Source organism: Capricornis sumatraensis, chromosome 6 (genome assembly GCF_032405125.1).
Source record: "Capricornis sumatraensis isolate serow.1 chromosome 6, serow.2, whole genome shotgun sequence".
Taxonomy (NCBI): domain Eukaryota; kingdom Metazoa; phylum Chordata; class Mammalia; order Artiodactyla; family Bovidae; genus Capricornis; species Capricornis sumatraensis.
Window position 1 is genome coordinate 74,113,325 of NC_091074.1, and position 13,056 is coordinate 74,126,380.

At 39.0% G+C, this 13,056-nt stretch overlaps 1 protein-coding gene across 3 annotated transcripts in view; it reads right to left on the reverse strand.

Annotated features, from left to right (window-relative positions):
- LOC138080908 (testis-expressed protein 10-like) overlaps positions 1-12,110 on the reverse strand; it is a 29,629-nt gene extending 17,519 nt beyond the window's left edge. For all 3 annotated transcript variants that reach the window (XM_068973793.1, XM_068973792.1, XM_068973791.1), the window contains exons 1-5: positions 11,997-12,110; positions 8,217-8,405; positions 5,870-6,582; positions 5,248-5,491; positions 971-1,083 (exon numbers count right to left, since the gene is read on the reverse strand). In XM_068973793.1, coding sequence (XP_068829894.1) covers positions 971-1,083; positions 5,248-5,491; positions 5,870-6,582; positions 8,217-8,396 — 1,250 coding nt within the window. In that variant the 5' untranslated portion in view covers positions 8,397-8,405; positions 11,997-12,110. The remainder of the gene's footprint in view (positions 1-970; positions 1,084-5,247; positions 5,492-5,869; positions 6,583-8,216; positions 8,406-11,996) is intronic.
- Positions 12,111-13,056: the final 946 nt, after the last annotated feature.

Here is a 13,056-nt window from a genome sequence, read left to right on the forward strand (position 1 = left end):
TAAAACCCGTTTGTATTAAATTCTCTGTGAAAATCACTGGTATGATTTCCATCTCATGACTAGAGTCTGACACACATTTTTATCAATTTTAAGATTTTGTATTGATTTTTGCAATTTATGAAATCACTTAAGAGATCAAAGAGTATACGTTAGGACATCTAATTATCTGTCATAATACTTTACTTACAGTGAGAGACCAAAAAACTTTGGTGAATGAATGAAATTTATCTGCCTACAACATACTTTTCACTTCTGAGCACATCCTCTGAACTCTGCCCAAAGAGCCTCACTGATTCTCCTCACTGTTCTTCCTTTTGATAAATTTAAGAACCTTCTGACAAACTTTAACATCTGTTCAAGTGTTTGCTCATTTGGGGAATTACACCTTGAGTTTTCTAACTTGTATCTGCTTGTCAAATTTTATTGGGTAATTTGTTTTTACGTTTATCTGCTCTTACTTCAGGTAATCATTTGAAATAACTTCCAGGCTTACACTTTTCCAGTGAAACTTCATCCATAATTCATTCTTTCCACTTATTTTAAAAAAGAGAGCTACTTTTCTCCAATTATCTCTCTTCCATCAGGATACTGATAATAGTTATATTACGCTTCCCTGTGTATATAAATGAGAGCAGAAACTAGTGATGTTATGCTCTCAAAGATTCAGTAATTACACAGCGCCTCTCACAAATAAACTATCCACTCTTAGCAAATTTTTATTAAATTCTTATCTATACAATTTGATAGCTGACACTCATTTAGCACAAAACATTCACTTTACAGATTAAAAATAAAAATAAAAGTTAAGTAAAATTGCAAGTCCAGGGCTTAAAGTGACTTAACATCAGATACTATAGCTTTTATCTTTACTTCACAAAGTCTATATAAAAACACCTCACAGTGTACAAAGTTCAGTTTAAGACTGTTTTCTGAAAATGTCAGATTAAACAGTGGAAGAGAATGGCAATACCTTTTATTTGTCTCTTTCCTTTTTTGCTTGGTTATTTCTTTTAAGGCATATGGAAAATTATTCATAAAATGGTGTTTGAAATCAATAAGGTAATTCTTTCGAAGCCATGACTCCTAGTAAAATAAGCACAGATTAGAAAATCTATAAGAAACAATAACTTAAAATAGCAAATAAGACTTTAAGCAGAAACAACAACTTGTCAATATTCACTTACAAATTTACCCTTATAATACATCTTCTGCTAATGATATAATATGTAAATATCTTAAAATCTGAATAAACTGTTAGGCCATCCAATTTTCACCCACAGTTCTTTTTGCTGGTTTTATTTTTACATGCATTTATCTACTTAGAAGGAGAAAAAAGGGAGAAAGTTAAGATTTACTAAAATTCTACATTCAAACTACTAATATTTATAAAATATACAAGAAAATCTTCTCCCTAGTATTCCATTTAAGAGTAACTATTCTCTAGAAATGCTACTGCTTGTTAAAGGCATTTCACACCTTCACAAGTCACTGTACTTGTCTAAAATTCTTCAGCAGTATTCTTCAATGTATCATGTTCTCCTACCTGAAACACTGATTTCCTGCTATCCAGAGGACCAATCATTGCAGTCTGCCAGTAACTGAGGGGTTGCTTGGGATATGGGACATGAGATGCTACAATAGCTAGCTCCAGCTCCAGCAAAACTGGAGGCCAAACTCAGACCATAAATCAATAGCTAGCTATTGCAGTACATCTCCTTAGTTACCTTCACTAGGTTCTTCTCTTTTTCTTGACCTAAAAACATGTACTTGACAACTCCTGGACTTCTAACAGGCATCTTAAATTTAACATGAATAAACTGAACTCTCCTATGTGTGGTCACACCATCATTTAGACCATTAATACAGGCATCACTCCTGCTCCTCTTTTCTTTACTATATACACCAGCATTCAAGCTGCTTTCACCAGAATCCAGCTGCCTCTCATCACTTCAACCACTAGCTACCGTAGGACTCCAAGCCACCATCACCTCTCACTTAAGATTACTGTTTCAGTCTCCCAATGGTCCTCATGTTTTTCCTCTTGCCCCCCTAAACTTAATTCTCTACACAGCAGCCAGGGTGATCGTTTAAATCATAAATCACACTTCAAAATATTACAGGAAAGGATAAACGAGATAATGTATATAAAGGAAGGACAGGTCATCCATGGGATCAATGATCTCAGTTGGGCCCCAGTTTTGCTAGAGCTGGAGAATGAGGACATGGGAGTTTATTACTGTTTTATTTGTAAATGTGACATATTAAAGTTAAATAAACATAATTTAGATCATACCACTCCTCTGCTCAAAACCCTCCAATGTGGTTAAAATTGTAACTCTTTACCACAGACCACAAGGAACCACACGATGTGGCTACTGTCACTTCCCCCCTCATCATCCACCACTGTCCCAGGACCGCACTTGCATAGGCCTTGCTGCCATTTCTCAAATATGTCAAATTTGTTCTCACTTCAGGGTTTTGCACTTGCTGTTCCCTGTGCCTAGAAGGTTCTTTCCACAGGTCTTCACAAGACTTGCTCCTTCTCTTCATTCAGTGACATGTAGATGTTAAGAAGGCATTCCCGACCACCTATTTAACAATCCCCTCCCTGCAGTTTCATTACATGTTCTCTCTTATCCCACTTTCATCTTTCTTCCTAATGATGACATGATGGACATCATCTATTTGTTGGACATCATCTCTCAACCCCACCAGGAGCTAAGTATTTGCCTTGTCAGTCATGTTTATCTCTGTATTCCCAGTCTAGCACAGAACCTAACTTACTGCAAAGCAGTGCTATTCAAAAGACCTTTCTGCAGTGACAGAGCTATTTTATATCTGTGCTGTCCAACACACCTGCCACCTGAGGCTACTGAGCACTTGAAATGTGACCACTGTTTACTGAGAAACTGAATTTTAATTAAACAGCCAAATTTACAGATGCTCAATTAACCTTTGCATCCAATTCTTTCTCACAAATTCTGATCTTCATGGTAAAAATGAAACAATAAAGAAACATTTAGACTGAAAGTAGCAAGCATTAAAATACAAAGCTAAGATACAACAAAATCTCCGTAGTGTATAAAATTATAATACTGACCTAAAGTTATTAATAGAGGCCTCCAAAAACTGAAGTTAACTAAAAAGTTAATGTTACATTATATTTTAAAACAACTGTGTGTCTTAAAAATATTAAACACAGTATACTTTAAATTAAGGATACTAAGGATACAAAGAGTGTATTAGAAATAAACCACCTCAGTCAGGATCTGAGTACTCAACCACTGCAAATAAGATTTAGTGTTAACTTGAAATTTCTTTCCAAAAATGAAAGATTTCAAATTCCTAAAAAGGTTTTTAAAAAAAAAATACCTGGACAAAAATGAAACCTCTCAATTATGCAGCAAAATACAAACACACTATATGCATTTAGCAAAACTTAAAAAGTAAGCAGTCAGTTACCCTTAGGTTGCACCCAAATACAGATGCCAATTTATCAACAGAAAACCTACACATTTTCTGAATTTTCTGAAAAAAATTCAGCCTGTGGTGCATAATTAGAAGACCAAGGAATGCCATTTCATTCCTCCTAAAGTTTGAACTTTGACTGCTCAACATCTTAAGTACGAAGCTATAACTAAGGTGAATGAGAAAGAGGAACAGCAGGAATGGTAATGAAAAATTAAATAACAGGCATTTTAATGCCATCTGGTGTAACATACATATTTATACTCTGTCTGCAAAGTAATAGATTTACCTTATTCAGTTATTACAGTTCAAATCTGCCATGGTAAATTAGAGAATTCTACCAATGGATGCTTTTAAATACTATTTCTATTTGAATTAACCACCCTCGGTTTACTTCAATTTTATACACTATCCCACTTTACTATTCTACATAACCTTCAACAGTCTGTGCAAAACAGTCGTCTGAATTTAGTATCCTATGTTAATGAACTAATAAATAATTTTAGTTGTAATAGCACAGAATATTTCTAAAACATACTATTTTAAATATTCATAAAACTAAGGCAGTGTTTAGATTCTGTGTTATCTCAGTGTTCTTGCCTGGAGAGTCCCAGGACGGCAGAGCCTGGTGGGCTGCTGTCTATGGGGTCGCACAGTCGACACAACTGAAGTGACTTAGCAGCAGCAGTAGCAGTGTTATCTGAATGACAGTAGATGATCCAAAACTACACAATTAATGAATCTGCGTTTAGTCCTACCATTCTATCTAATTACAAATATTACTAAAGCAATAATAAGCATTAAGGTGCCCATGAATAATTAAACACCCAAATGCCTGAAATAAAAAGAACTGAACAAAACTAAAAAACTGCCTTGTCCATTCTGTACATATGTAGGCAACTTCAAAGAGTCACAACTTCCTAGTTAAGTCATTGCAGAAATTCTCCTATAAAACGATGCTCCAAGCTTTAAAGTATTGTTCGAGCAGCTGCCTTTTTTAAGATTAACCACATTAATCCAGCATCACTCAAGCATGTTCTTCCTTACTTGTGCCATGGACTATGTATTATATTCCCCACAACAAAACACCTTTAAAAAGCCCACCAATATTCAAAATCTCCCCAAACAGGAGGTAAATTCACTCATCTAGAAACATGTTTGCTAGCTGGAAACTGTTCTATGACTTGGAATTACTTAGGTTAACGTCACTTGCACCATACCAGCAATTGCAGCTTACCTACAGTAAAAGTAACTTTAAGAAATGCTTTCCAATTTACATTCTTTATCAAGAAGAAAACAAAAAAGCATACACCAAGCAAATTTACATATAGCTTCTTCCCTGAAATGTAATAGTTTAAAAACAACTCAGGGTTAGATATGAGATCTTCGGTTTCATCCATTTCTTGGCATAAACTCTGTAACGTGGCCCAAACTGGAAGACACTGCTTAATAACCAACTTTTTAAATCAAGTAAGAGGTCTCCAGACACTAGAATGTTCCTATGTAATCAATCTGCCATAAATAATACAATGTAACATTATTATAGTTAATAAAAAAAGAAATCAAGCACCTTGCTGTACATTTCACTTAAAAATTAAAACAGATAACAAACTCAAAGAATTATTTTAATTTGCAGTTTTGAGCAAATGTTACAAGTTTATAGTTAAATCTTGGGAATTTTTTGGAAAATGCATAACCAGTTAGTAGTAATACACTGATTTTTAATCTGTCCAGTTATGATAAAAGGCATTACTCAGAAAATAACCCAATAGTTCTCACCAATTTATGAGTTTCATCATGCTGCTTAGAGAGTTTCCACAAAAGGGAAATAATATTAAGAACTTGCTGCATAACCTGCAGAGGTTCTCGTTCTATACCATTTCCAACAGAAGCCATTAGTTGTGGAGGCACAGCTTCAATCCAGCACTCAATTAGCAATGGAATTATTATCTCAATAAATCCTTTCAAGTTTTCAGTACACGACAGGCCTTCATCCACAGTGCCTAGTCCTCCAACCAGATACCTAGCAAGGAAAGGTAAGAATGAAAAATTTTTAATTAAAAAATATTACTCCTTGCTTAATTTAAATCTTAAATATATTAAGTACCAGTAAAATGAAGCACCATGAATTGATAATTACATTGATCAACACTAGCAAGAAAAACAGAACTCTAAGACAAAGCCAAAAGATGATCAATTTTTACTTTCCATTAGGCTTTGCTAGAAATGAGTAAATTAGTATACTTTGAAATGACTCCTCCCATCAGTAAATAAAATTAAATTATGAGTAACTATTGAAACTTTGGAAGACACCTGCGTGTCTCCCGCCATTAGCCATCAATGGTCAGCAGTTATAATTCAATACAGGAAAACTGAGTGTGGACGTAACTGAAATCCTTACCGTAGCCTGAACTGTGAACTGACATTTGGCTGTGAACCCCCATTTTCATAAACCTGGATGTGTTGCTGGTCGTTGGCATGTTCCTTCCAGTTGATAAAAATGGAGTTGCTAGTGGCATGGGGATTTTCTTTTTGTTCCTGAAGTCCTTCACTTTCTCTCAACCTACTGGATCCATCTGTCAAGGCCTGAAGGAATTTACTGAGTCTCACTAAGACTTTCAGCCTCCACTGCTGAGAAGTGAGTCTCCGATTAGGATTTACAGAAAGTATCCAGGACTGGGATCTGTCTCTATTTACCAGTCCTTTGGACGGCTGCTGATGAGAAATAAGTTCTACAAAATTCTTAAGCAATATACTGCTACGGTCAGTAATCAGAGCTGGGTACTGTTCCAGCAGAATGTCCAAAACTTTTAAAGAGTCCTCCTGAATTCCTTCAGTAATGTGAGTCATGGCACTAGAGAGATGGGCACTTACCAAAGGAAAAAATGGAGAAATTTGTTCAGCTCGTATTTTGGGGGCCAGGAATTGAAGAAGTTGAACTGCTGCTAATCGTACATTAGCATCTTTATCTGTAAACACAGCAGTCACTTCACTTAATATGTTTGAAAGGTGTGCATCAATTATATATGGGTATTGAGACAAAAGGTCTTTAAGTCCAAGAAGAGCACTTTGTTTAACCCCAGCATTGTAGTGATGCATCTGTGACAGCAAATCCTATAAATAAAAATACAGGTTTTAGGTATATACATATACATACACATCATTTTCAAATAAACAGTGCTAACTGAAACTATGCTAATAAAGTGACACTTCAGTGGGTGTCAAGGGCTGCTTCAGTAGGTATTTTTCAAGTGTTACTTTGAGAAAAATGTACCTTTTGTTAAGATCAGGAACAGTTTTAGCTTTAACGTAGCTTTGGCTTCATAAAAGAATTGTTTTAACTTTCAGTCAGTATTTTCTCGTTTTGAAATTACACAGGATTAGGCACACTGTCGTTTAAACTGATAGCAATCATCATTATCACTTAAAGACCTACTATGTACCATATACATATTTACACTATTTTCTGCCTATTTTAAGTGGTCTTTCAGGGTGTCTGTGTATTTTATTCAGAGTGTAACATACGGCAATTCTATTTAGAATAATTTATATAATCTGTAAAGAAACCACAACTTCAAATATCTTTTTGATATTATTTAACCTGCAGACATTAGAAAGCAAAACTAGAACACGTGTATCTTCACAAAGATTTGTTCACAAATGTCTCTAACAGCATTATTCATAAGAGTCAAAAAGTGGGAGTAAGCAAATGCCCATCAACTGCTGAGTGAAAAAATATAACACAGCTCTGCACTGCAATACTATCTGACACATCAAAGGTATGAAGTATTGTTTTGATATGTGCTGTAACGTGGATGAACATCAAAAACATGCTAAATGAAAGACCAGTAACAACAGACCACATTTCATGATTCCATTATATGAAGAGTCCAGAATAAGCAAATCTTTACTGATAGCTTAGTGGCTGTCTGGTGTGGGGAAGAAATGGGGAGCAACTTCTAATAGGTATAAGGTTTCTTTCTAAAGTGACAAAAATGTTTTAAAACTAGATTACTGTGATAGCAGCCTAACAATGTAAATATGTTAAAAACCACTGAACTGTCCTCTTTAAATAATAAATATTATGTGCAAATTACATTTCAATAAAGCTGCTACATTTTTAAGCAAAAATACTGCTTAAATTTCAATTAATTTCACACATTTACTATGAATCTGGAATAGCGATGCATTGTAAAGGTTCAAAAATGGGTAAGACAGGGTCCTATCCTAATGAGCTATAAAAACAGCTGAAGACCTGTCACATCAAAAACTTGACACATCAAAAAGATATAAAAATTACTTCCAGATGACGTATTAAATTATCACATGAATACCCAAGGGAGAAATCACTTTGACTTTAGCTGAGCAAGTGTTTCTGGAGGAAGTGGGCAAGTTGTAGTGCCAGCATGACCTCTGAAAAACAGATAAACTCCAATGTTCAGCCACTTCCCTGGTGGCTCAGACGGTAAAGCGTCTGCCTGCAATGCAGGAGACCTGGGTTTGATCCCTGGGTAAGGAAGATCCCCTGGAGAAGGAAATGGCAACCCACTCCAGTACTCTTGCCTTGAAAATCCCATGGACGGAGGAGCTTGGTGCTGGCTACTGTCCATGAGGTCCCAAAGAGTTGGGCACGACTGAGCGACTTCACTTTCACTTTCAAAAGTTAAAACAACTTTCCATAAAAGTACACCATTCTAGATGACTTTAAGGAAAATCCTATCTTATCAAAAAAAATGTTTATGATTTACCTTTATGTTAAGTTTTCTATTGTTTGTTGGAAGTGTTACATCCTCTTTGAGCTGCTCGGGCAGATGTATAGTCTTCGTTTTAAAGTTTGTAAGAGTAGAATTTTCTGACCTGGGCTTCTTCTTACCAACTTTTAGTTTTACTTTCTGAAAATCATCTTGGCGTTTTCTTTTTTTGGTCATTCTTGAGTACTATGATGAAAGAATTAATTTAAAAACAATGAATACAGACCAAAGATAAATTATAGAAGAATAGAGAAGGTATTTTCTAACCTTTACATTACTCTAACATTATCAAGATCAACAATAACCATGCCAATGCATCAAAACATTAAATGGAAAATACCTTTATAAAGAAACAACAAAGTCAGTTTACTTAAGATATTTTTCACTATGCAACCTTTTGTCAAGCAATGTTCTAAATAGGAATCTTGGGTCGAGCAATGTGCTAAGTAGAAAACTTGTGTATATTTCAATTAATATATTTATACTTCAATAAAAAAGGAAAAAAAACTTCTGAAAATTTTTTGTTTTCATAGGACAAGAGGGAGATAGCAGAGTTGCTACAGGTATACCTTGCACCTACTGGGAAGCTCCTGGCCCCCAGAAACCCCCAAGAAACTCTAGCAAAACAAAGTCTAAACCAATTTTATTACTGAATGCAGCCTGTAATAGCTAGGAAAAATTTCATGAACCTAAGCTGAGTGCCTGAAAATGGGGACGATTCAGATATGCAGCAAGGACAGGCACTGGGCATTTCATGAGCAAGGAAAACAGTAGAGATGAAGAAAAGGGGATAAGCTTGGTATAGGCAAAAATGAAAGTACTAGCATTCTGAACACCAGGAAAAGTTCAGACTAGATACAAACCGGAAACAAAAAGAGGAGGGAAAAAAAGCAATATAAAAGGAAATACAGTGTAACAGAGAGCTAAGGAACAAAGACCAGCTAGGCCGCTATTATAACCACTCAGGTATAACCCTGTTGAACTGCACTTCTCTTTCTCCATCATATTCTTTCAATTTACACACAGATTATCCCACTTACACACAAAATCTTTGATCTGTGCCTTCTCCCCATTCCCACTCCCTGCTTAAATCCTTTATTTCAACCCAAGACTGTTCAAGTTTCCCCACCAGCATTCCTGCCTTGTCACTAGTGTCCACTTCATGGTCCATTTGATAATCGCCAAAGGGCTCTTTCTAAACACAGATCTGATCAAGGCTCACAAGCTTTCAGCTGCTTTTACTTGCTTACAGTAAAAACACCTGGGTTTGACGGTCAGCGATCCTTCCTAACTTCCTCTACAGCTTTATCTTCCCATCAACTAACCTCTATCTAAAAAAATAGCCTTCTATACCTGGAACTGGCTCAGCCCTTCTTGAAGCCTTTTCCACACAAAAATAATAAACCCTACCTTGCACTGTATACCCACCAGAGTAGGTGTCTCTGGAATAAATAAAACTTCCCCTGACCTATCATAATTATCCTATGCCTAGCTACTTTTTTTAAGTCACAACGCTACACGCGGGAGTTCAAGAAATTTGAACAAAATGAAGGTTTGAATTATTTTAAGATTAATAAAATGGCTGGTGCAAGACCAGAAACTTGAAGTTTCAGGAATCTAGAAGCTAATCACCTATGACATTACATTCAAATTCACATGGTTACAAGGTTTTAACACATTAGAGCCCTATCACCTAGGGTTTGGCTACATAGGTTAAGAGCAGATACAAGAGAGCAACTAGCTCTTATCCAGACTCTTGCACTTTATAGCCATAGTTAAACCATCTGTCTCAGTTTTTATCTACAAAACCGGGCTAATAATAATGCTTACCTCATAGAGTTGTTACTAGGTAAGATGAATGAGGAGCAAATGAGCTCATGTGTAAAATACTCAGAACTGTGCCTGGCACGGTCAACAGATATGCTATAAGCACAAAGGTGTATTTTCTTAGTCTCATGACCAGTACATATCAAGCATAATAGCAGATATACAAAAGCATTCAGTTCTCACAAGACCATGCAAGGAGGGTGATGCTAAAACCATTTAAAAGATGTGTCAGTCCTTTACTAAGGACTTGAAAGAGGGTTTTGTAAATAAGACTGAATTCATCAAAACCAACTTTATGCTATATATACTGCAATCCTGGTGAGAATTGGGGGAAAGGTGGCAAAATGGCTTGCCTTATTTCATTTATTCCAATATCAAATTTTCAGCCCACCCACACCTCTAGTTATTCTGGTCTAAAATACGAGTAGGTAAAAACTACAAAGAGGGCTGTAATACTCACTTGGCCTCTCTGAAATAAGCAAGCACAGTTTGTGAGCTTTCACTACAATTACTATCTAGTACCAGAGATGAAAACAAGTCGAACAAGATATTCAGAAAAATCGAATCAATTAACCCTCCACCCCCTTATTCTCTGTGCTATCTTTAGCCACTAACTAGCTGATCAGGGTCCAACACACAGTCAAGCTTGTACAAGCATTACCCACCACTCAGTATTAATTACTCTGTTCTCCCTCTGTTAGGAAAGCTAACAAGACTGACCGCCTCTCCTTGACTTTTCAAGCTAATAAGATTATTATTATGGTACACAGGGAACATTATTATACTAGGAACTCAGAGTTCTACAGCAACTGTTATTTTCGCTTAAAAGCAAGATTTTCATAATACAGCAAACCAAACGGCCTCCCTGGTGGCTCAGAGAGTAAATCTGCCTGCAACACAGGAGACCCGGTTCGATCCCTGGGTCAGCAAGATTCCTGGAGAAGGAAATGGCAACCCACTCCAGTATTCTTGCCTGGAAAATCCCTTGGAGAGCGTACGCTAGAGTCCATGGGTTCACAAAGAGTCGGATACAACTGAGAAGCTAACACAAGCCACTTTTTCAGAAGCTGGTATCGAATAGATGGTAGGAACACCAACCTCAGGGACTGAGCTCTCACATCACTTGAAGCAGGTGAGCCTCAAAAGTTTTCAAGATGAATTTCATATGCTCCAACTACAGGCTTTCTAATTTCAATAAAAAGGAGAGTCTAGTCTACCAGGATTTCAACCGAACCGAATTTCAGCTAGTTTGTCTGCCACCTCACTACCCTCTCCTAATTTCCAACTTCTTTCCACCCGCCAAAAAAAAAAACCCTCAGTAAGTCACATTGTACTCGGCCTTTGGTAATTTCCTCTCTAACCCTTTACGCTCACGAGTTCCTCCAAACTCTACCTAGGGGCCAATCGGAGACACCTGACTTTCCAAAGAACAAATATCCCAGACCAGGACCACTCGAGACGTCCGATGGTCTGAACTTGCTCGGCTGGTTACTCCACACCTGGACTGCGAGGGCCGAATTGAGTACGAGACGACTGCGCATCCTCAACCCCAGACTTTGGTCCCGTATCCCATAAGCGAAGACCCCGTGGTTTTCAAGAAACTATCTTTCCTTCTCCCACAGAGGAAGGCGGTCCGGACCACAGTCCAGGAAGCGGGGCCCAATTAACGCACACCGGCCTAAAAGTCTCCTAGACCCGAAACCGCGCGAACCCGCCCAGTCACTTGAAACGCTTCAAATGCCCGCGGGGCGCCCCGCCCCCGCGCTGCCCCTCTCCGCACCCAGGCCCTGCTCTGTCGGAGCGCCACGACCCGGCCCCCGGGGGACGCAGACTGACCCCAGCCCGCCCTACCCGCCTGGGCCGCGGACCGAGGGGCAACGGCCCGGGGCAACGGCCGCGCGCCGTCCCGCGCCCCGGGAGGGCCCGGCCCGACCGGGGGCGACCGCTCACCTGCGGACCCGGCCGGGACCCGGGCGCGGAGGCAGAGGGGAAGAACGTGCGAGGAAGAGCCCAGTGGGCAACGGCGGGCGCCACCGGCCTCAGCCTCTCGCTCCCGAAGCGTGTTTTCAAATCGCCTCGTCCTCACGCGGCCGCGTCTCCTTCCGCCGCCCGGAAATCAGGACCCCTCCTCCGCCGCGCCGCGCTCACGTGATCACGGCCCGCAGCCGCGCGCAGCCGGGGAGGCGGGAGCGGGAGCGGCAGGCTCCGCCCCCAGGAGGAGGGGGCGGGCCCGCGCCGGAAGCTCCCCGCGCTCCGGGAATCCGAGATCGTAGAGCGCAGGATCCAAGGACAAAGCTTGACCCTCCCTGAATTTCCCTGGCGTGCATTTACTGATGGGTGTCGCCCTGGTCACAGGTAGTTGAGGGCTGGCGTCTTCTCTCCCTGCTAGAACACTGTTCTTCAGACCTGGAGCCACATTCAAATAAGAGTATAAGTTGAACTGAATTGAGAAAGAGGAAAAGTTTGGGACTGCAAGAACCCTAGAATTCCTGGGAACTTTAACCTGGATGGAGCAATTAAGAATTAGTTGACAAGAGGGAAAAATACGCCTAGCATCTGGAGTCTGAAAGTGTTAGTTGAGGATTTTATCTAATATTTAGTTTCTCTGCACTAGGTAGGGTTCCTGCTGCTGAAATCAAGTGGGCCCAGAGAATTTAAGAGAGAAAGTTGAATGCCTAGAAAGGAAGTGGGAAAGCAAAGACAATGCGTCTTTGAAAGATACCCTTGCCAAAGATTTGCAGGAGGCGTGGAGCCCCAGATATGGATTTTAGAACTTGATTTAAATTTGTTTTTACAGTTTACCAGGTTATAAGACTTAGTAAAGCGAATAAGGAGTGAGCCTCAGTTTGCTGGATAGGGATTAACAGCAGTGATGTCTGGGAGCTCAGTGGAAGAATCTGGTCCAGGCCTCTCTCCAAGCTTAAGCTTTACATGTTTCTTCGCTTATAGATGGCGTTCTCTCTGTCTTCACAATGTCCTCCTTTCCTGTGTGTCTGTGTCCAAATTTCCT